The 21,100-nt window shown below is 46.2% G+C and overlaps 2 protein-coding genes across 2 annotated transcripts in view; both read left to right on the top strand.

The window, feature by feature from the left end:
* The window catches only part of LOC119186848 (uncharacterized), a 529,539-nt gene extending 511,336 nt beyond the window's left edge, over nt 1–18,203 (top strand). The window contains exon 2 of the mRNA XM_037435222.2: nt 16,951–18,203. Within this exon, the coding sequence (XP_037291119.2) occupies nt 16,951–18,168 (1,218 nt within the window). The 3' untranslated portion in view covers nt 18,169–18,203. The remainder of the gene's footprint in view (nt 1–16,950) is intronic.
* Nucleotides 1,385–2,794, top strand: LOC142765121 (uncharacterized). Its single transcript, XM_075865693.1, has one exon. It carries the CDS (start codon nt 1,385–1,387, stop codon nt 2,792–2,794), a length of 1,410 nt encoding a protein of 469 aa, XP_075721808.1.
* Nucleotides 18,204–21,100: the final 2,897 nt, after the last annotated feature.

The following is a 21,100-nucleotide window of genomic DNA, read 5'->3' as shown; positions in this document are numbered from 1 at the left end:
GACAATAGAGATTTCGGCTCCCGTGTCGACTAGCAGGCGCGAGTTGCTTACGCGGTCGACTACGAAAAACAGGCGGCTGGGTGGAGGGCCGATGTCGTAAGCCGCCGTTAACGACTGGCCGGATCGTTTCCCGGAAACGAGCAAGGTTGAGTGCAGCAACTAGCACCCGTGCCGAAACGACGGTGGTACCAGCAAACTCCGTCCTGTGTATCTCGTGCATGGCTTCTCTGGGAAGAGCTTGGGTGTCTTGAAGGGGATCGGTTGCGTCGTTGCTCGTCCTGTTGGGGAGCGCCAGATAGCACAAGTTTCTGCATGGTCTCGGTAAGGTGTTGCAGTTTCTCCTCAAGGCGCGACAGTCGATCTGGTTGCTCATGTGTTCTTGCAGCAGCTATGGGCGCAAAGGTTGGAGCTGAGTATTCCGTGATGCGATCGGCAAGTTGCGCTAGTTGATCTAGGGACGTCTCATTTGAACCCGCGAGAACCACGCGCATCGACTGGGGGAGCCGTTGCAGGAAAAGTTCACGAAAAAGTGGGAGCTGGCCGTCCTGACGCGCGTGCACACCGAGTAGTTGCCGCATACGGTGCAGCAGTTGGGAAGGTCGTTGGTCGCCCAGCTCTTCGCGACACAAGAGCTGCTGCAGTCTGCTTTCTTCAGGCGCCTCGAGGCGGTCCAGCACCGTCTTTTTGAGGGTGTCATATTCTTCTTGCGCGGGGGTGAAACCAAAATGTCGTCGATAGAGTCGGCAATTTTGGGGGGCAGGGCTGCGACGACGTGAAGGTATTTTGTCGACTGCGAGGTGATGTGCCGGAGCTGAAAAGGGGCCTCCACTTGGCTGAACCAAACTCTTGGATTTTTCGGCCAAACATTTGGTAGCTTCAGGTCTGTGGCGATGACCGCAGGCGTGGAGGCAGCAGCGTTGTCGTCGGAGCTCATCGCGGCGTGTTCGTTGAAGCGTTCGGGGCACCAATTTTGTAGCGGCCGGGAATGTTGGCTGCCGGAGGCAGCGAAAAAGGAGACGTGAAGCTGGTTCGGAGTTGCAGGGCAAGACTGTTTTTCCACTCCGTGCGAGTGACGAGAGCTCCCCTCGACGAGGGAGAGAAGGAGGCACCCCCGCGTTCTTCTACAAGAAAGAGGAAAAGGGGGCCCCCGAGCGAGCAGACGTAGCATGCCGCCGGTGCTAATCCCCGGAGCCAGCCCCGACAACACGTTGTTCCCCGAACACGGAGGAGGAGGCGCTGGCACCGCGAGTAGGCGCGCTGTCGACTGCCGGCTGCAGACGGGATAGAAAAGAATGCGGTGGTGCTGAGCAGCTTCCGCTACAATGGTATTCGAAATTCTGATCAGTCAAATGAGGCGACAGTGCCTACTCAGAGGCAAGAATCAATGCAGCAGACATCTCAGGTTTTGCCGAAATCAAGCGAAGCGAGAACGCTCGAGCTTGAAATTCAAAAGCTCAATCTTCAGATTCAGCACGAAAAGCTATTGCAGGCTAGAATGAACGTGGAACGTCTCAATGGCACGTTGTCCAACTCTGGGTCGGAGACGGGTGATCAGAGGCGCCGGGGTTTCGATTCTGTTCAGCAATGTGCAAAAGTGCTAAAAGGGTTCCGCCTGCTGAGTGACGCGGATGTCTCTTTATGGTTTGAGGAAGTAGAAAAACTTTTTGCTACTTACCAGGTACCGCACGAGAGCCGCGTGCATTTGGTTATGCCAGCGCTAACTGAGCGAGTCCGTTACCTACTGCGTAACCTCAACCCTGAAGAGAGTGCAGATTATGAGTCAGTTAAAGCAGCAGTGCTGACGGAGCTGAAGCTTTCTCCGGCAGAGTACCTGCAGAGGTTCGAAAGAGCAGTAAATCGTAAGGAAGAGACGTGGGCGCAGTTCGCGTCCCGCGTGAAAACTTATTTCTCATACTACCTCCAAGTGAGAGAAGCCGACACGGTAGAAGTGATGGCAGAACTCATGGTTGCTGACCGCATAAAATCGGGCCTTAGTACGGAGGGTCTTGAGTATGTGAGATTAAGGGAAGGCGAGGGATGGCTTAGGCCAACTGAGATCGCGAAAGTGCTCCAAACTTTCGAACAAGCGAAAGGGAAAGGGCGTGCTTCAAAGCAACCAACTGTAGAAATGGGGCAGAAGCCGCCGACACGAGTTGAGAAAGGGGCTCTGAAATGCCACTTATGTCACGGCTCAGGCCATTTCGCTAAAGAGTGCCCGAAGGCTAGTGATAAGGAGAACAACCCCAAGAAGGCTACCGAGCCAAAGCGGAAGGTTCAAAAGGTAACGTTATCCCACGTGACGGATACTGAAATACCTACTGGAGTACTTAGCGAAAAGGTGAAGTCTTTTAAACACGAGGGTGAAGGCACAGATAAACTGCAGTTAATTCCTGTATCATGTGCAGGCATATCCGCAGATGCGATTTTGGATACGGGGAGTGAGATAACTGTCATCCGGGAGAGTCTGCTTCCGCGAAGTGTTGTAGAGCCGTCTGGCACGGTAAGATTGGTGTCCGCTTTCAGTAAAACTATCGAGGCAAGGCTAGCTACGTTACCGGTCAAATTAAATAGCCCGCGAGAGGTTACGGAGCCTCAGAACGTCGACCTACTCTGCGCGTTAACTGATGAGCTCGTCGAGGGCACAGATTGTTTGTTGACCAAGGACGATTGGAAACTTTTGTTGAAGGCCAGCAGCCCTCTGGAATCCTGTCGAGCGCCGGCCGAGCCTGCTCACGAGGCGGAACAAGCAGTAGAGAAACAAAAGGTAGTTGCCTGCAATCTTACCTTGGAGTAGAAAGATGATTCCGGGGAAGAGGCGCAAACTGGTGAAGAAAGGGAGGCGTCATTAGGCCAAAGAGTAGATTTCCGCAATGTGCAATTGGGCGACACTACGCTAAAAAAATGTTGAGAAGATGCACGTAGTGGGAAATCCGGCATGTTCATTTCAGACGGACTATTATACCACTGCGACTCAATAGCAGGCACTCGAGTGAGTCAGCTAGTTGTCCCCAAAGATAAGCGCACTGAGGTGATGCATTTAGCACACGAGTCACTATGCGGGGGGCACCTAGGGTCAAGAAAACAAGAGCTCGCATTAGGTATAATTTTTTTGGCCGCGTATGGCGAAGGAGATATTAGAGCATTGTCGTTCGTGCCATGAATGTCAAATTCGTTCAGACAAGCGTCGCACGGATAAAGTGCCTATAACTCCGCTCTCTAGACCCAAGCACCCTTTCCAAATTGTCAATGTAGATGTGATCGGACCCCTAGACACACCGTCAGCGAGAGGGCATAAGTACGCGCTGTGCTTAGTGGATCTTTGCTCGAGGTGGCCAGAGGTGATCCCACTGCGCTCTTTGACAGCTAAGGCGACTTGTGATGCACTGATTGAAATATTCAGTCACACAGGCGTTCCGGAGGTGATCTGCTCCGATCAGGGCACTAATTTCAAATCGCAGCTCACGCAAACGATGCTGGAGAAATTAGGTTGCATGCCAAGATTTTCAACCCCAGAACACCGAGAGAGTAATGGAATTGTAGAAAGGTGGAACCGAGTACTCAAAAACATGTATCATGTCATTCAAAGAGACTCCAAGAATTGGGACAAATTGATCCCAATGGTTTTATGACTTTATCGGGAAGTCCCCCATGAGGTAACCGGAGTAGCTCCGTTTCGTCTATTGTATGGAAGGAATCCCACGGGACCGCTTCTAATACTGCAGAAGACTTGGACGGGAGAAATGCCGGTGCCCGTAACATTGAGAGAAAACCCCGCAAAGTATTTACAGCAACTCAAGGAGCAGCTCGAGACGGCCGCTAATATAGCTGATCTAACTAGTGCAACTCATCAGGAGAGTTACGCCAGTGCTTATAATCGCAGCAGCAGGCTGAAAGCTTTTAACTGTGGCGACCAAGGTGTAGTTTTCGACAATGATCGGAGTGGTAAAATGTCACCTAAATGGCTAGGCCCATTCACAGTGGTTGGACGTGAGCGCGAACATTCTTACCTCGTTGAAACATCTGAGGGAAAGGTGAAAAGTGTCCACGCCAACAACATTCGACCTTACTATGCAAGAGTCAGTCATATTGGGGTCGTCTTCGATGAGGAACATGATTTCGGGGAGGTGGAATATGCCCCACGGCCGGCCACTGTGAAGCGGGAAGAGCTAGTGGTAACGAGCGAGAAGGTTGCTCACCTTGATGCTGACGCGCAGCCGGAAATACAGGCGGTGTTCCAAAGACATCGCACACTTTTTGAAGGCACTCCGGGTATAGCAAAGGTAGATGAACATAAGATAGAAATAGAACCGGGTCACCAGCCAAAAAAGGCGTTTCCGTATCGGGTGCCGGAACTATTAAAGAAAGAAGTCAGCCGGCAAGTTGACGAACTTCTGACTTGAAAGTTGATCTACCCCACGGAAAGTGAGTTTTCACACCCGGTAGTATGCGTCTGAAAAAAAGATGGGACTATCCGCATGTGTGTGGACTACAGAGCGCTAAATGCCGCCACCAAAGCGGATGCGTTCCTATAATGAATCCTCAGGAATGGATTTTCCGAGTAGGCAGAGCGCAGTTCGTTACGGTAGTGGACCTTAGGCGCGGGTACTGGCAGGTACCGATGGAAGAAAAGAGTCAGAAATTCACCGCATTTGTAACGCATGAAGGTCAGTACGCATGGAAAGTGATGCCCTTTGGGCTGAAAAATTCCGCGGCAACCTTTCAAAGAATGGTGAACAAACTCTTGTCGCAACATCAAGTGTATGCCACGGCATACCTAGATGATATTGCTATTTTTTCTAGCACTTGGGAGGACCACTTAAGGCATCTAGACATTATTCTTAAGGTCTTAGAGAAGGCGGGACTGAAAGCCAGCCCGGAGATGTGTCAGATTGCGCAATCCCACATACATTACCTGGGGCATATTTTCAGTTCAGGGACACACGCACCAGACCCAGAAAAGATAGCAGCAGTTAAGAACTTGGTACCACCGCGCACCAAGAAGGAACTACGCAGCCTGTTAGGACTTTGCGGCTACTATAGAAAGTACGTCCGAGGATATGCAGAGGTGACGTAACCGCTCACGCTGTTAACAAAGAAAGCGGTACCTAATAAGATACCCTGGCTGGAGGAAGCTCAGGCGGCATTTGAGACTCTCAAACGATCTTTGTGCGAGGCCGTGGCGCTAAACACCCCTGAGCCATCTCAGCCCTACTGGCTTTTCACAGACGCATCAGCTACGGCGGCGGGAGCATGTTTGGCACAAATGTCAGCCGAGGGAGAAGAGAAGCCTATTGCCTTTGCAAGCCACCGCTTCTCACCGACCCAGATGCGTTGGTCGACAATCGAGAGGGAAGCGTTCGCAATGATATGGGCCTTAAAGAAGTTTGACTACTGGCTTTTCGGTGCCATAGTAAACGTCGTTTCCGACCACAATCCGCAGTCGTACCTTACAACTTCGACTCAGCACGGGGCGAAATTAACAAGATGGGCACTGGCTTTACAGCGATATCATGTGTCGGTACAACATCGGAAGGGAGTATGTAACGGTAATGCGGATGCGTTATCTAGGCTTCAGAATAGTTCATGGAAGCCATCAGAATAACAGTGCCATGCCAACTGGGGGGGGGGGGACGTGAATGTTCCTGCCCACGTGCTGCTGTATATTGTGGACTGTGTGATTGACAATTCAAGAAACAGACACTAGTGATCTCACTGCTTGAAGCAGCAATGCTGTACTTGATTGTTTAGCATGTATTTGTTTTCGTTTAGTGTATTCTTCTGTAGTGTTGACTTGCAATTGTGTTTGATGCTTGTGTACAACAGTTGTGTGGTTAGAAAATCCAGTGACTTAATCGCGGCAGTGCTTTCTCGTATCACTGAGCGTAAGACAGCCCAGTATACTCTTTAGGGGAGACGTGTTATGTTTTGCCGCTCATAAGTTGACCGTGCGGATGGGACATCACCAGAGGCTATGTTATTCAAAGCTTCTTTCTCGGATCTCTCTCGGCAAGGTCGCAAATTGCTTCCTTTGAGCATGGGACGACAGCGCGGGAAGCTACGTTATACAAAGCTTCTTTCTCGACTCTCTCTCGGTATGCCCGTGTAACTGTACACCACTTATCCTCTGGAATGCAAACTACGTCCGTCTCCTCCGCTGCCGGGGACAAACACTAAATGTGAAACGAACCCGCTCTGCCAACCGGCTTGGAATGTTTGTGGTTTAGAGACAAGTCGCCGCTGCCGGGGGCAAACGCACAATGAGATTAAGCGACCCCGTCCTGCCTCCGCTGCCGGGCGCGAGCTCAGTGGGAGTAGGTGACACGCTCTGCCCTGGCGATCGGCTCAAAGTCGCAGCGATGCACGACCCGAACACAAGGAAAGCGGAGAAAGTCAAAGGCCGATTGCTACCTGCGGGGGCAGTAACGTTCCGCGCGCGATCATTCAATTTTCGTCTATGGGGGTTCGTCTCGGCTCGCTGGGTGTGGGAAAGGGCATGAATGTACCAGGTCTACAATACCGATATCTCCCGAGCGAGAGAATTCCTGAGCGCGTGGGAGGTGGAGAGAGAGAGACATGATGGGAAAGAGTACCAAAACGCCTGTTTAAACTGTAGAAGCGCTGCTGTCGAGAATAAGGTCAGCCCAGTAGGAATGACTTAATCTGAGTGGAAACAGATTGGAAGAAAGAATGTTGAGGCGGACCAGCAGTGGCCACCTCCCCTTTTTCTTTGTTACCGCAAGATACTTAAGACTGGATGCAATTCGTTTCTCTTCAGTCGAGGCTGCAATCGCTTAACTGATAGATCAGTACGACTCCGTACGATGCAACTTTTGTCTGGGCCGTAACCACTTGGTGGTCGAACAGTGAGACTAAGTACGTTGTATGTAGTAACAGTGTTCTAGGCTCTAGCTTAAGAAAAGTTAAGTAGAAGAGTAAGACGCTGTTGATGTCTGTGTTATCATGAGTGTGCTTCGGCAAGATGTACATATGACTGTAAATATTTCGCTGTAATATACCTTCAAGTTTTCATTAGCTCCAACCTGCCTCCTGCTTCATCGACACCGATCATCTCCTTGACAGGATTTTAATCCATATCAAGGAGATCAACGAACGAGAAGGAAAACTTAACTAGGGCGATGTGGAGAAAATTCAATATACATGCTTCTTCAAAGGTAGTTGTCTGCAAGGCTGTGCATCCTGTTGACAGCAACCGCTTTATTCACTTTTTCTCTCATTTCCCGCACCTTGTAAAGAATGTGCGCAATCAACTTTTGAACACCACATTTAACACACCTGAGGGACAAGTTTCACTGCAGTTTGTTAAAGAAGCGTTCGAACTTGACAGTGATTCTGTCACCCTGAAAGCGATGCCAAGTATTACTGCCGCTCACTTAATGCCCAATAATTTCAAGAAAATGAGGGCAAGTTATGCTTTTCGCATATTTGGAGACGGTCCACTTTGGGCCTTTTTCATTTATCGTACACATCTGCAGAGTTGGGAACATCGATGCCACGGAAAGTTTTTTTAAAAGGATGAAAGCTCTGATCGCTGTTATGACTGGCAGATATACTGCAGAAGCCGTCCAGCCAAACTCTCCTAGTGTAGGAGTCATAAAGGAAATGCTTGAGTTCCTAAACAAGTGGGAGGACCACACAGACAAAAAGCAGTTCCTCAGCCAATCCACAGCAGAAGGGCTAAGAGTAACCCTTACCAGCACTCGTGAGCTCCTCGACTACCTACACAAGAAAGTGGGATACACGTACCTGATGACATCTCGACTCAGCCAAGACAAAGTTGAGAACTTTTTTGGAATTGTAAGGATGTCTTCAGGCTGCAATACACACCCGACCTCGCAGCAGTATCTCCTCACAGTGAACTGCCTGTCGTTTTATAACCTTGCCCGTAGCGTAACGGGTGGAAATTCAACTGCAGATACAATCAGCTCCCTGCTCAGCATTGAAGACAATGAATTGACAGGCAAGAAGAAACTAATGGACACAGTGAATTTGTACTTGAACGAGCAAGCTCCTGCCAACGAGTCAACGTCAGAAAATTCTGCAGAACATCCATACAATGTCAGAAGAAGCGACTCGAGGCTGATATGTCACATTGCCGGCTACGTTGCCAAGAGGTGCGTCTTGCCAAGCAGCTGCCCTGCTTGTACCGACTGCCTTCTGCTTTCAGCACAAGATGGGCGTCGCGTGCCTGCAGCATAATTCATCAAGCACATCGACCTGGGTGGCCTGCATTACCCCTCACTTGAACTGCTGAAGTTGATCTCACGTCTTCAAGATGTGTCTACAAACTGCTTCAGTGGACGCAAACTTCATAGTGAGAGTGTTATGGATGTGTTGCACATGATTCATCATGGTTCCCAATTGCAGGTTGGCTGCGAAATTCACGCCAAGAACCTAACAGCACGCATTGTTGGGTTTTACGTTACTATGCGACTGCACTTTTTTTGTGAAAGGCGAGAATAAGTCAAATCTGCTTAGGAAACGTAATTCAGCCAAGCACCTCAAACTAAGCAGGCTAAACTAGGTGCATGACAACTCTCTTAACATGCATTATGCTTTTGCCTGCCTCGCCTGCTGTTAATTATTTTCTGAGATTTACCTTGCCAGCTGTGAGGATTTGCTGAATCAAAGCAAGCGGCTTCCCTATTGTATAGCAGTTCAGTTGTTTCTCTACCCATTACAGGGTAATGTTCTCATTGCATTAGTGTGAAAAACAATTTCATATATCAATGCCCTGCGCCCTACTGCCTCATGTGTGTGTTCTCAAATTCTGTGATGTATTGTCACTATTAAATCACAGATTACAGAGACCATGACCTTGTGTCCATTTTGTGAAATGCTCTAGCTCGTTTAACTGCTCGCCGCAGCGTGTATGGTCACTATAAATACAATCGGCTGCTCTGCCGGTTTAAAGAAGTTCCCAATTGGCTTTCTGCATCAGTGGTGTGCTAGTCCTCTTTTTCAGCTTGCTTGACTTGCGTTTGGGGCACGATTTCTATTGGTAAATTGCAATGTCCTTTTCAAAATAAATTGTTGCTGTGGGCGTATATGGCTGTTCAAATTCGTGCACGAATGTTTTATTATAGCTGTTTCAGCAACGAGTACAGCTGATTCTGCGTGACGTTCATTTTCGCGATCATTTAAAGAAATTTTTTTCAGGCCTTGCATACTATGCGGTTGACAGGGGTTGCAAGAGAATGAGCACGTTTCATAGTTGTGGCGACTAGCTACGTTTATGCTCCTCTCACACGGCATCCCTATTACGATCACCCAAGATCCGAATCTACTCGCTCTCTATCAGAGATTCGTCTGCGCTTTCAAATTCTGTGGGCTAAACAAACTCGATCCTGATTGTTAAAATGGTTCAAAAATGTTCTAATGGGGCTCAACTGCGATGGAAAGTGTCTGTGTTTCTGAGAGCGTGGCTCTATTCAAGCCACCAGTACTTTCCCAAAATGCGTTTGCATCTGTGGGAAAACCAATCTGTCTTGTAGTTTCTGATCCTTAACAGATAATACAGACTAAATAAGCTAAGTGCTTACGTGCAAACATCTGAAGCACAGCTACAGCGCGCGTCAAGCACACGCGAGCGTCGCAGTGGATGCTACGTTTCGCGTGCTCCTCTTCAAGATTGGTCGATCGCGGCGCCGTCGCTGCTGGCGACGCCGCCGGAGTCACGCGGAAGCTGCCGCCCGCTTCACTGCCCCTTCTAGTACACTGTAGTCATAGATTACGCCAAAAGCAAGCGTGCTCTCTTCACTTGTCGGTTGATGGTGCTGTAGGCAGCCACCGAAGATCGCAGGCCACGCGCTCGCATTGTCCCTTTCATAAAGAACGACTGCGTACAGTACGGTCCACTGTTAGGGGGGACACGCGAGCGCGTGGCCGGTGATCCGCGGGGCGCCAACTGACGGCGAGATTTATAAATGCGTAGCATGCGCGCAGAATCGCAAGGGCGGTACTCGCCCTCGTCATCTGCTACTTCCCCGCCCCTTGCTCGGTGCGTGCTAGCGACAAGATTGCCGTGCTCGCTTCATCGACCACCGATTTCCATGTCTGTTATCAAAAGTGACTGGTTGGTTTAATTTGCGTTTGGAAATCTTACGATTATATTTTGGTGGGCATAAACACCAGGCTTCGCGAGTGATAGGTTTTGTTATCACTTTCACAGAATTCCATAGCTGGAGGCGTATTTATTCGCCGATCGTATTTTCGGCGAAGCTAGTTCTTAGAAGAGGCATGGCTAGAATACCTCAGGACTAAAGGCTTCGAATAGTCGAGCTGTACACAAAAGAGTACAGTCAGCATGCTGTCACTGCCATCGCACAATGGCCGCTTTTTCATTACCAGCGTAATCATGAGCATTACGAATGTAAATTTTTCAGTGCCTGGTTCTGTCACGCGTTGTCCTATTTTGCTTACACAAATCTGCATGTTATTTTGTGTTTCACAGGACACAGATGTGTTTCATTACCTTTGCATTACTGAAGTGTTTTGAGACTACAGATCTGACTTCACTCGACCTGTCTGCCACAAAAGTTATAGGAAAAGAAATTCTTTGTAACTCCGTGTTTTTTATGTACACCGTTTTCAGCGCGCTTATTGGTGAAACGTAATTATTTTCAGAAAAGTAAGCGCTATTGCATATTTCAAATAAGGTGCTTTTGGCGTGTTCAACGAAGAAAACAAAATGTAACGAGAGTTAAAAATTAGCTGGGTAATGCAATCCACAATAATGACATACTTTTCTGTCACGTCGTGGGGGAATACATTGAAGTATTTTCAAACACGCTTTTTCATAACGTTTTCGTAAATATTATAGGCACATGGCTTTTTTTTTTTCATGGCACCTGTAATCTGAATTGGGCTGCTGTGGCCGTGGATGGAATCGCTACACAGCTGCCGAGAAAGCACAACAACAATCAAAGGACATTTTTTTTCTGCACGCCTATTACCCAGAAAGGGGCAGGGAGAGTGGCGGGGACAAGAATAGCACTGCGGAAAAGTGAACGTGGTATCCAGCACACGAAAAGCGCCAGGGCGGGAAGTAGCAGACGAAAGACGTCGAGCCCCATTCTTTTGCGTCTATGCGCAAGCGCTGCGCTTACAAATCTCGCCACCAGTTTGCGCCACGTGGGCCGCGAGCCACGCGTTGCCATGTTTCCTCCAAGAGTGGACCATACTGTACATACATACAGCGAAATCTGTCCGACTTTCACAGTTCACCATACTTACAGCAACTAACCGATTTCGACAGATAAACAGGGCATTGACTGCTGGAAAGCGCACCCAGCTGACCTCGCCTTCCAGAGTGTGACGTCATGGAGCTTCGACCAATCACAACGGTGGCGAGACTCGCTATAGCCGCCACGGCTACTGTTGCTGGTTTTCGGCAAAATAAAGTTATTTGCTTTGGTTTATGCAAATCTGCTACTTGAGTTCTGAGGTCGCCGCACGAAATTACGTGTCATGATACCAAAATCTCGTTTTTGTTCAAAAATTGTTATAGTGACCTTTTATTACACATCATAATTTACAAAGGCGTTTTTTCCGCGCTCATAACATCTAACATGCTCCATGCGGTCCGTTATATGTAGCTCTTCTAACTCGGCGGACCTTCTTTTCTCTATCTTGAGCGCTTTTCCAGACAGTTGTGTGTTGCGGTGGTTTGGGTTAGCGGTGGGGAAGGTGTATCATATGTGCCCAAATTCCTTTTTTTTTCTTTTCCTGTCTTTCTCTTCTCATACCTCTTATCCCTTTTAACCCATACTCGTGCCCAGCAGTTGTGGTGACCTCTTAAGAAGACAGTTACGGGTAGCGCCTTTCCCTTCTATTTGTTCCTACAATCACTTAGAGAGAGCACATGCGTCCGAGTCGGCTGACGGTGAAAAAAGCTAGCTCAAAGACATGGAAGGTGTGAAGACAGTGGACCGCTGATACTGGGGGTTGGGTGCTATTGAAAGCAAAAAAAGAATAGCCAAAAAACAGGGGGGGGGGGGGGGGAGGGCATGCTGCTGCCTCAAATTCGCTCGACTGTGGTTATGCGAGAAAGTGAGAAACTTCAGAGGAGCACAGTCAATGTAAGGAACTTGCAGTATAATATGATTGCTTTTTAATGTTTTGTGCTTGTAATCAGCGAAGCCATTTTAAAAATGCCGTTTTATTGGTAAATTCCAGGCTCTGATTTACTAGCGTTTGAAGTCGGAAGAACAGCACGTAGACGAAAATGTGCTATATTTTGGCAAAAGAAAAAATGCCATTCCCAATCCATTCAAAGCAAAATGTGCTTGATTTCATTCTCCTTCCATTCCTCCAAGCGTTTTCCTCATTCCATTCCGGGGTCACAAAAAGAAGGAATTATTCCGGAATCTTTCCAATTCGGGAGTGGCAACTGCGCAGCACTGTCCGAGTTACTCCTATTGAGTAATGATTTGGCAAGTTTGAGTCCAAGTGAACCCGGCTGCAATAAATTTTAGTCAGTCTGAGTAAAAGTGAGTACACTTCAGAAAAACTGTGGTGAGCGTGAGTCCGAGACAGCACTAAGCAAGATATACGCTTTTTGAGTTAGTCTGAGTGAGCTGCTTAGTTCTGTGCCTGCCTATAGTGTTAATTGCTCAACTTGAGCATTACTACCAGCCTTATCTCGGCTAGCGTGCAGTCACATCTAGGCACGCATCCTTTGATGCACTAGCGCTCACATGTCAGCTTAATAGAATGTTTGTGAAATGGGGCTCCATAGAGCTTGGAATCCCAAGAATCTTGTAACGCGCCAAGGCGCATGCACAGAACACAAGCCGGTCTAGGCGTCTTGCGTTCGTACTGACACGAGGCCCAAAATTTGAAAACTGGCGTGAGGCTTCCAGGCATCTTAGGTCTCATGTGAGACGAAGCCACGGAGCCATGTGGCCCGCGTCTCGCATAATCTTTAATTTGGCCACGGGTGGCGCTCCTTGCGTTTGACACAATGCCACCTGCGTTTGACCCAGTTTTCACTTTTCCGATTCTGCGAACGCAAAAGCAACCTACGCAACTCAGCTTGGGGACCCAGTGTCTTGGTTCCCCAGTTCTCAAACGCTCTATTTGATAATTAGAGTTGTCAGTTACTGGTGAACAAGGTGCTTTCCTTGCACCCTCCCCCGGATCTCTCACCAAAAGTTAAAAAAAAAACGTGTGCGTCATCTCTTCCACTGAAAACGTCTCACTGGATTGCATTTACTTAGAAGCCGTACCTAAAGATAACAGCTGGAAATGTTCCCGAGAGAGCGCTGATTATGCCTTATATTCTGGTTAAATTTCGCTGACACCATGGTAGAAAAGCTAAATATGCGCTAGCATGTTCATAAGTCGAGTCACTCAGACTAATGCCGACTCGGATCCACCCATTGATGTGAATGAGCGTGACTGAATAATGTTATTGTGAAATTGAATCCAAATGAGTTTGGTTAAAAAATTCCCAGATAACGGGTATAGTGGGAATTGATGATATGCGGAGCACAAATGAGGGAAGTTGATATAACATTTTAAAATCAGCACAACGTAACGAGGCGGAGATAAATTATGCCGTACCAGATAATCACAAAACTGTTATTGTAAAAACATCGCGCATTTTACGTCTGATGCAAGAAGCGCGCAGCATCGCTATTACAAACGAGTTACCTTTTTAATTACTTTCACCTCAAAAACATTACTCGTTAGCGATTGTGTTCATGATTGTGGTTTCGCGAAGGGCCACAAGATGTCGACACCATCGTTACAATAGCCTTATACCTTTCGCCCTTCTGCGCATACGAGGATACTATGCGTGATAAAGAACGTCTCGTGATTTTGCCACAATGGTGATTCAGTCCTATGTAAGTAAAATACAGTTTATATGGAGTTAGCATCACCATTTATTGTTTGCAAAAACGTAAAGGTAAACGCGTGTACATACGTACGTAAACGGTTATGTCTGGTGAGCTAAATCGTTGAAAGATATCCGTTCTAGTAAGACGGTAAACGCAAACCGGTATGCGGTAACACGATAACGTAAGCAACTGAGCACACGAGCTAAAGCTCCCTATTTATTGCGATGCTCATCGTCAAGTAAAAACCAATAAAAACTTATTTTGCCTTTATTATGCCTTCCAGCACATCCAACCGCGACGCAGCTTGGCGGCATATCTTTTTTTTTTATCCTTGCTTGACTGAGAACACTACATGCACCATTGAAAACCGAGCAGGAACTGCGGTGGGCAGAGCATATTTTGCCTACGAAGCGAAACCAAATGCGCGACGATAGCGCCACCGCATTTTCGTGACATACGTCAGGTGGAATTTGTCTATACCAAGGTTTCTTCCAAATACCTAGAGTGAAGTGTGGCGCTACCGTCAATGCGAATTTCTTAAAGGGGGACGTTGGAGCGCTGGGAATAAGGGTATATGTGTCTGCGAGGCTTGTGTTGGCTACTGTTGAGCAGAGCTTCGGCTCAAAAGCGAATAACGACTGCGTAAATAAAGCTTCTAAAAAACGTTTAGGAGCGGATCACATTCCAGTGTAATATATTCTAAAATAAAAGTCCACTCATCTTGACGGCACAACCAAACGGCGAAGGAAAGAAACAGACGACATAAACATGGCGGAATAAAACGCTCACATTGTCTTCTGCCTACCAAGTTTAGTGGCGGTTGGTAACTTCTTACACTTCATAAAAATGTATATCAACGTAAGAGGTTCTAGTGTTACATACAACGCGTTTTTGTGCATAAAATAAATAGCTTATTACGCGTTCTTTTAGTGTAAAATCAATCATGCTTACGTGAAGCCAGACGCGTTTTGGAAGTATACAAAATCGAGACCAGTTCGGTGCTCACGTATCCTGTCATTCCCTTGTATCCAGCAGCTCACTAGCGTCAGATTTCCCTCTGGGTATGATTGTGAGAAACGCGATGGTCTATACTCGAACTGTGACGCCAGGCGTGACCGGCGCGACCAGCGTCCATCAGCACGGCCCGGCGGCTACTTGCGCGAAATGCAACAAGCTGCATTTCGCACCCACTATCCAGGCTGCACTGCGTCTACCTGTCTTCGTGATGGAGGAATGCCGGGTACGCTGAAACGCGCATGCGTCGAAGCAACGCAGCTTGGCGCGCGGCGGCGAGCTTATGCATGCAGATCAGCGCCTGGCGTGGCATCGCCGACGTGAAGCGACGAAACGAATGCCGGTGCGCACGCGGTCCATTTCACGACGACGTTTGTTGGCGCCTTGAGTGTGGGATGTAGTCATGTTCTTACATGACACATGTCTCAAGGTTACTATATTTACACCAGTCATAAGCCTTTGTCATCCGTTCACGTGACGTCATACCGAATTTGGCATATGTGAAGCCAGCGTAAGAGCCGCGAGCACATGGTGAGTGTGGCATGTAACCGTGTTGTTACATGACACGCAAGTCATGGTTATGTTGTTTGTGTCATTTACCTATGTTGCCCGTTCGCGTCAAGTAATACTGAATTCGGTGCATGTGAAACTATCGAAACGGCCCCGAGCGCATCATGAGTGTGGCTTTTATTCATGTTGTTACACTACTCGCATCACACGATTATCATGTTTCCACAAGTCACATCCATTCACGTCCCGTAAAACCAAATCTGGTATGTGTGAAGCTGGTGAAATGGGCGCAAGCGCATGATGAGTGTGGCATGTAGTCATGTTGCTACATAAACGCATGTCATGATTTTCATGTTAGGGTGTGTTGCTTGTGTTCACCATGCATTCATGTGTTACCACACATCTTTTGCAACATGTCATGAGAATGAAACCACCGCAAGGGTAGCGAGACCATGAAATGTAAATCAAGACATTCATGACTTATATCGTGTTTTTCATGTTATGACAAATCACGTATGCTCGACAAAAAGTCATCTCAGGTCATACCAACTTTCGTATTGATACCATTAGCGAAATGACCGGGAGAGCTAAAAGCCTAAGCCGCTTGATGGATGGGTGGATACGTTCAAAATCACCGGAATCGGCTAGGAAATGCTTCGCATTTAAAAATTTGTTGACGTGAGTCCTAGTGAGCTTTGTGAATCTGTGAAAATGTATTTGATACATGAGCACAAGAAATCTTCGCTTTTTTTCTGACCTATGGAGACGACTTCCTCGTGCACCGCACGCATCATGACACCATTTCTCGAATAGAGCACCGCTGCTTCTGAATGCTGCCACGTGACCACTGCTAATGCAGTGGCCTACGGCTGCACAGCGTTTATTTGTCAAACCACTGTAATTTAACGAACCACAGGTAAAATGTGTGATAGGGCTCTTTATCTGCCTTGTCAACGTTGCTATTGGAAATAGCCAACAAAAATTAAGCGCCGTGAAAGTAGCAACTGCTTCGATGGGGTGAAGAGACAATATGAAGGGCCCAGAAGCAATATTCTTTGTGACTTAATAACACCGTCCTCCATAAGGGCTCACCGACCACAATAATAGAGACAATTCCGCTTGTTGCGTGCCTGGTGACGTTTCGCTCTCACACCGAACACGGACCATATCCCTTAGCGCCTAGATTGTCTCAATTGAATTCACAGACAACATAGATTATGGGTTTTCGCTCAAGGTCACTTGAAGGTCAAAGCAGGACCTATATATGTTTCATGTTTAAAATATCATTTGTGCAAATAATAAAAGTCCAGTCAAGAGATGCAATCCATGCAAGGGCTCAAGCAAATATATGGGCTGCTGGTTTCACATAGAAAGAATGCTTGTCAGTTCCATGTTTTTTTTTTGAACGGAGTGGCATTGCTACAAAGATGTCAGTGTACAAAGCTAATCGTAAAGTAATTTCCTTCAGTTTTAACATCGCATTTCAGCGTCATCCTATATATGTACAATTACCAATGTTGAGCTCATTGTGCATGATCTTTACCAATAATTTCTTTTGTTTCAGGTGAAATGCTGGAACGAAGATCAAGGCTGCGAAATTGTTGTTGCTGCATCACAACTCAGCAAGCACTTTTTCAAAGAATGTGATAAACACTCGACCAGCTGTTCGAAATGCTCAACAGTCGTACTCTGCAGTGATATATGCGCGCATATACAGAGCAAGTGCAGAGATCACGTGATACCTGTGGAGTCCTGGAGTCCGATAACGAGCATTGACGGCCAAGGTGCTGTAATGAAGGCTCTTAATGATAACATAAACGCACGAGCAGATGAAATGAAAGAGAGGTTCGACCAAGTGGCGAATGCAAACAACGCTCAAGCTATCCGTCTTAATGAAGTTTACCAATGCCTGAACATCATAAAAGAAGCAGCAGTAGAAATTCAAAGGCGGAACAATACACTTGATAACCTTGCATCTTCCACTGAAGTCATCCGCGAAAATCTCACTGAGCATGCTGAAAAACTGCACAAGTTTGAGGGAGCGATAAACAATGCTAATGAAACGCTGAAAAATGGCTTGGAAAGCATGAAGTTAGCTGTCGAAAAAACGGAAAAAGCTACAGCAGACTTCGTGCAAATGCAATTGAGGGAATTCGCCAGTAAGGGCGGCACTCTAAACAAAATCCTGCGAAAGAAGTTCGACATCGCTACTAAGACAATCTGCACCAATTGCACAGAAACTGTGGCAAGTATTCTTCAAGAAAAATTCGGAAAGCTAACCGGCTCGTTTGAAATCAGTGTGGATAAAATACTGGCTTTAAGCACAATGGATATTAGACGACACGAGTTTTTTATAGAGGGATGCAAAGCAGTGAAAGACAGCGCACTTTCAGAGGGCTCTCATCTTTGCGAAAGAGAAAAAATGTACATCTCTGGCTATTACCTCTCACCAGGAGTGTGGTTCGAAAAGACAGATGAGCATGTAACATTACACACGTACTTCCAATTGCACAAGGGAGTCATTGACGATGTTCTTACGTGGCCGTTGAATAAGAACATTAGACTGTCTGTGAAACACCCTTCGGAAAACAAAACGCGTCAAGACCTTTCCAAGACAGGCTACAATATTGACTTTTATGGAAGACCCCAAAAACAAAGTAGCGAAGGATGGTTTAGGAAAATCGCATCATTTCGCTTGAATGAACTGGAAAGAGAAGGGTACATCAAGAACGACAAGCTTCAAATTGTGTGGGAGCTTGTTTCAAAAGACTCAGATAACTGAATAAAAGGTTAGCAGTTTTTTTTTGGTCAAATGAATTACCAGTCTTCTTTGTTTTTGTCAAATCCTCAAGGCCTCTTATAGAACTATTGTCTATTAACTTCAGTGTTTCTAATTGCTCCGTGGAAATCAAAATGAAGTGTTTTAATGAGTTTTATGACACATGCTGTAGGGGCTATATACTACAGTGAATACGATTCCCGCCAACGCAAACAGTCCAACGAAAGACCGCAATAAGGAGATGAAACATAAAGGTGGAAGTGGAATGGATTAAGAAAATCCGCTTAGCGAGGATTAATCTTCAATGCTGTTAATCTTTAGGTGATCGGCTTAATCGTTCAGGTTTTTATTATTAGATTGACGCTCAGGGGCGAGAAACGCAAAAAATCAAGTGCAGAGCAAAATTCAAGAGCAAAAAGTCAAAAGTCAAGAGCAGCGATAACCAAGAGAAATATAAGCGAGTTGGATAGCGTACTTTTCTTCGCTGTAAGAGCCTACATTGCAATATAGAAAAAAATAACGTGTTATCTGCATGCTTCACTGCGAAGGACGTAGAAAAACGATAGTCTTTCGTCTGAAGGCGCTGCGTTACACTGCGTTAAAGCCACCAGAATGAAGGAGTTACCGCCAACGTCTAGCTCGCCACCATTACGATTCAGCGTGGCTGAAGCTACGGCAGAGCAGTGCTGATTTTACGTGGAGTAACGCATGTGTTTTAAACATTCTCTGCTTTTCTACAAGCCAGAGTGAAGCATGTCTTTAGTATTTACATCGCTAAAAAAATGCATAGCAACGATTTCAATTATCGGCTCGCAGCCACGCACTGCGGGAAGCTGATTAAAGGCCGCACTGCCGCCGATGGTTGTCGTCCACCTGGAACCAATATTGTGACCGTCGTGCGCTCTGTAGCTCGTTAGCTACAAACTGCTGCGTTTATTTGCTTTACATTCACGTGCTTAGACTTCGACAGCACAGCAATCACGTGGATATGGCGCCATTTCGGGAAAACATAACGAAACAATCAATGCTGTCGGCTTAGTGGGCCTCCCCTTGAATATCGAAGGAGCTATATTTTGTGCTGATGAGTTTGGCTTCTCTTCCATTGCTGGCGTCATGTGATCAGGCGGAAGCAGTGGTGTGTTATGTGGCACTACGCTAAACTCTGACAAAAAAGGTTTGTATATTCACTAAATACAGCAACAGGATGGCAAGTTGGGCCAGTTAGATTACGTTCATAATTGATAGTTTTATTGAAGCCCACTAAAAAACGGATGGACAAAAGAGGCTGACAGGTGCTGTCCTTGTTTTTTAAAGAGCTTCAGCAAAATTTTCAATTACGACTAAGTACTAGCCCGTTAATTCTCACAGAATGAACAAACCAGCTAGTAAACGTAGCTAGTAAAAGGGAGTGGAAGGCACTCCCTCGTTGGACTCGTGACAAACACTATCCCGAATACTAACCGTCTAGGTGAAATCAAAACGTCGTTTGGTAGTTAAAAGTACTACCTAGTTGGTTAAAGGTACTAGGTCGTGAGGTAATGAAAAATATGACCTTGCAAGTTATAAATAGTTCCTATTTATTCAAAAGAGTTTACCTCGTTGGGTAGTGATAAGTACGACCTTTCTAGTTAAATGCATTATTTTCTTGGGTAGTTATAAGTACTGCCTCACTAGTTAAATGTATCATCTTCTTGGGTAGGTAAAAGTACTGCCTATTTAGTTAAATGCCCTAATTTGTGGGGTAGAAAAAAATAAGACCTCACTACTTTAGTGTACTACTTCCTTGGGTAGTTAAAAGTACAACATATTGTTTAAATGCACTACTTCGTCGATTAGTAGAAAGTACGACCTTGCTACTTAACTGTGCTACCACTTTGTGTAGTTAAAAGCACTACCTAGTTAGGTAAATGCACTACTACGTCGGGGAGTGTAAAATATGACCTCACTACTTAAATGTACTAGCTGCTTCGGTGGTTAAAAGTAATACCTGGTTTGTTAAACGCACTACTTCATTGGGTAGTGAAAAGACCCACCTCACTCGTTAAATATGCTACCCTAACGGATAGTTTAAATTGCTACCTTAGAAGCTTAATGCACTATTTCGTCTGGTAGTGTAAAGTATGAAATAGCTAGTTAGAGGTGCTGACTCCTTGCGTAGTGAAGTACTCACATGGTAGTAAACGTCACTAACCTAAGTTCTGATCAGGTAGCGACAAGCATGCTCGTAGATATCACTACTAAATTATTCAATCAATAAAACTCTGACAGAGAAATAAAGAAGAAAACGTGATCTGAAGTGCAAACTCACTAAGTAGTTTTATGCAATGCAGTATACGTGAACAAAAAAGACAATCCAGAGAATACAGAGTATTTATTTAGCTGTTTTTTGTTGACCCACACTCTTTATTGCAAAATTGGCTCGCGTGATTACTAATGATAGAGGTTTGGGTGGAGGTAGGGCACAAAAATGCTCCACCAGACCAAATGTGTTCTCATTCTGCTGATCGTACTTTACGTTGAAGACACAATGCATCTCTAAAAGAAGGACGAAGCCAGCAATAGAGTCAACCACTTCAAGCTCTAGTACCTAAAACAGAGCACAAAGGACTGTTACACCCTTGACGTCCTCGTGATAAGGCATGGTGAGATTCCCTGTAATAATATGACAAAGTTTTAGCACACAAAAACAAAATTTAAATCAATGAGTTATTTCTTACCAGCCCTTCAAAAAATGTGGCTTCTCTTTCACAATATATATTAAAAGGCCTGCCACATCAAAGGCAAAGTTGTATGCAAAAAAAAAAGAAATGCACAGTTTAAGCTAGTGATCCGAGAGCAAGCCATGGCAGAACAACCAGGCAAATAAAATAAGGCTTATGATTGGGGCAACTTGGAAGCTGCTTCAGCTTCCAAGTTGGTATGGCATAAGACTTCA

Source organism: Rhipicephalus microplus, chromosome 6, assembly GCF_043290135.1.
Source record: "Rhipicephalus microplus isolate Deutch F79 chromosome 6, USDA_Rmic, whole genome shotgun sequence".
Classification (NCBI taxonomy): Eukaryota; Metazoa; Arthropoda; class Arachnida; order Ixodida; family Ixodidae; genus Rhipicephalus; species Rhipicephalus microplus.
This window is presented reverse-complemented; position numbering and strand designations above follow the sequence as displayed.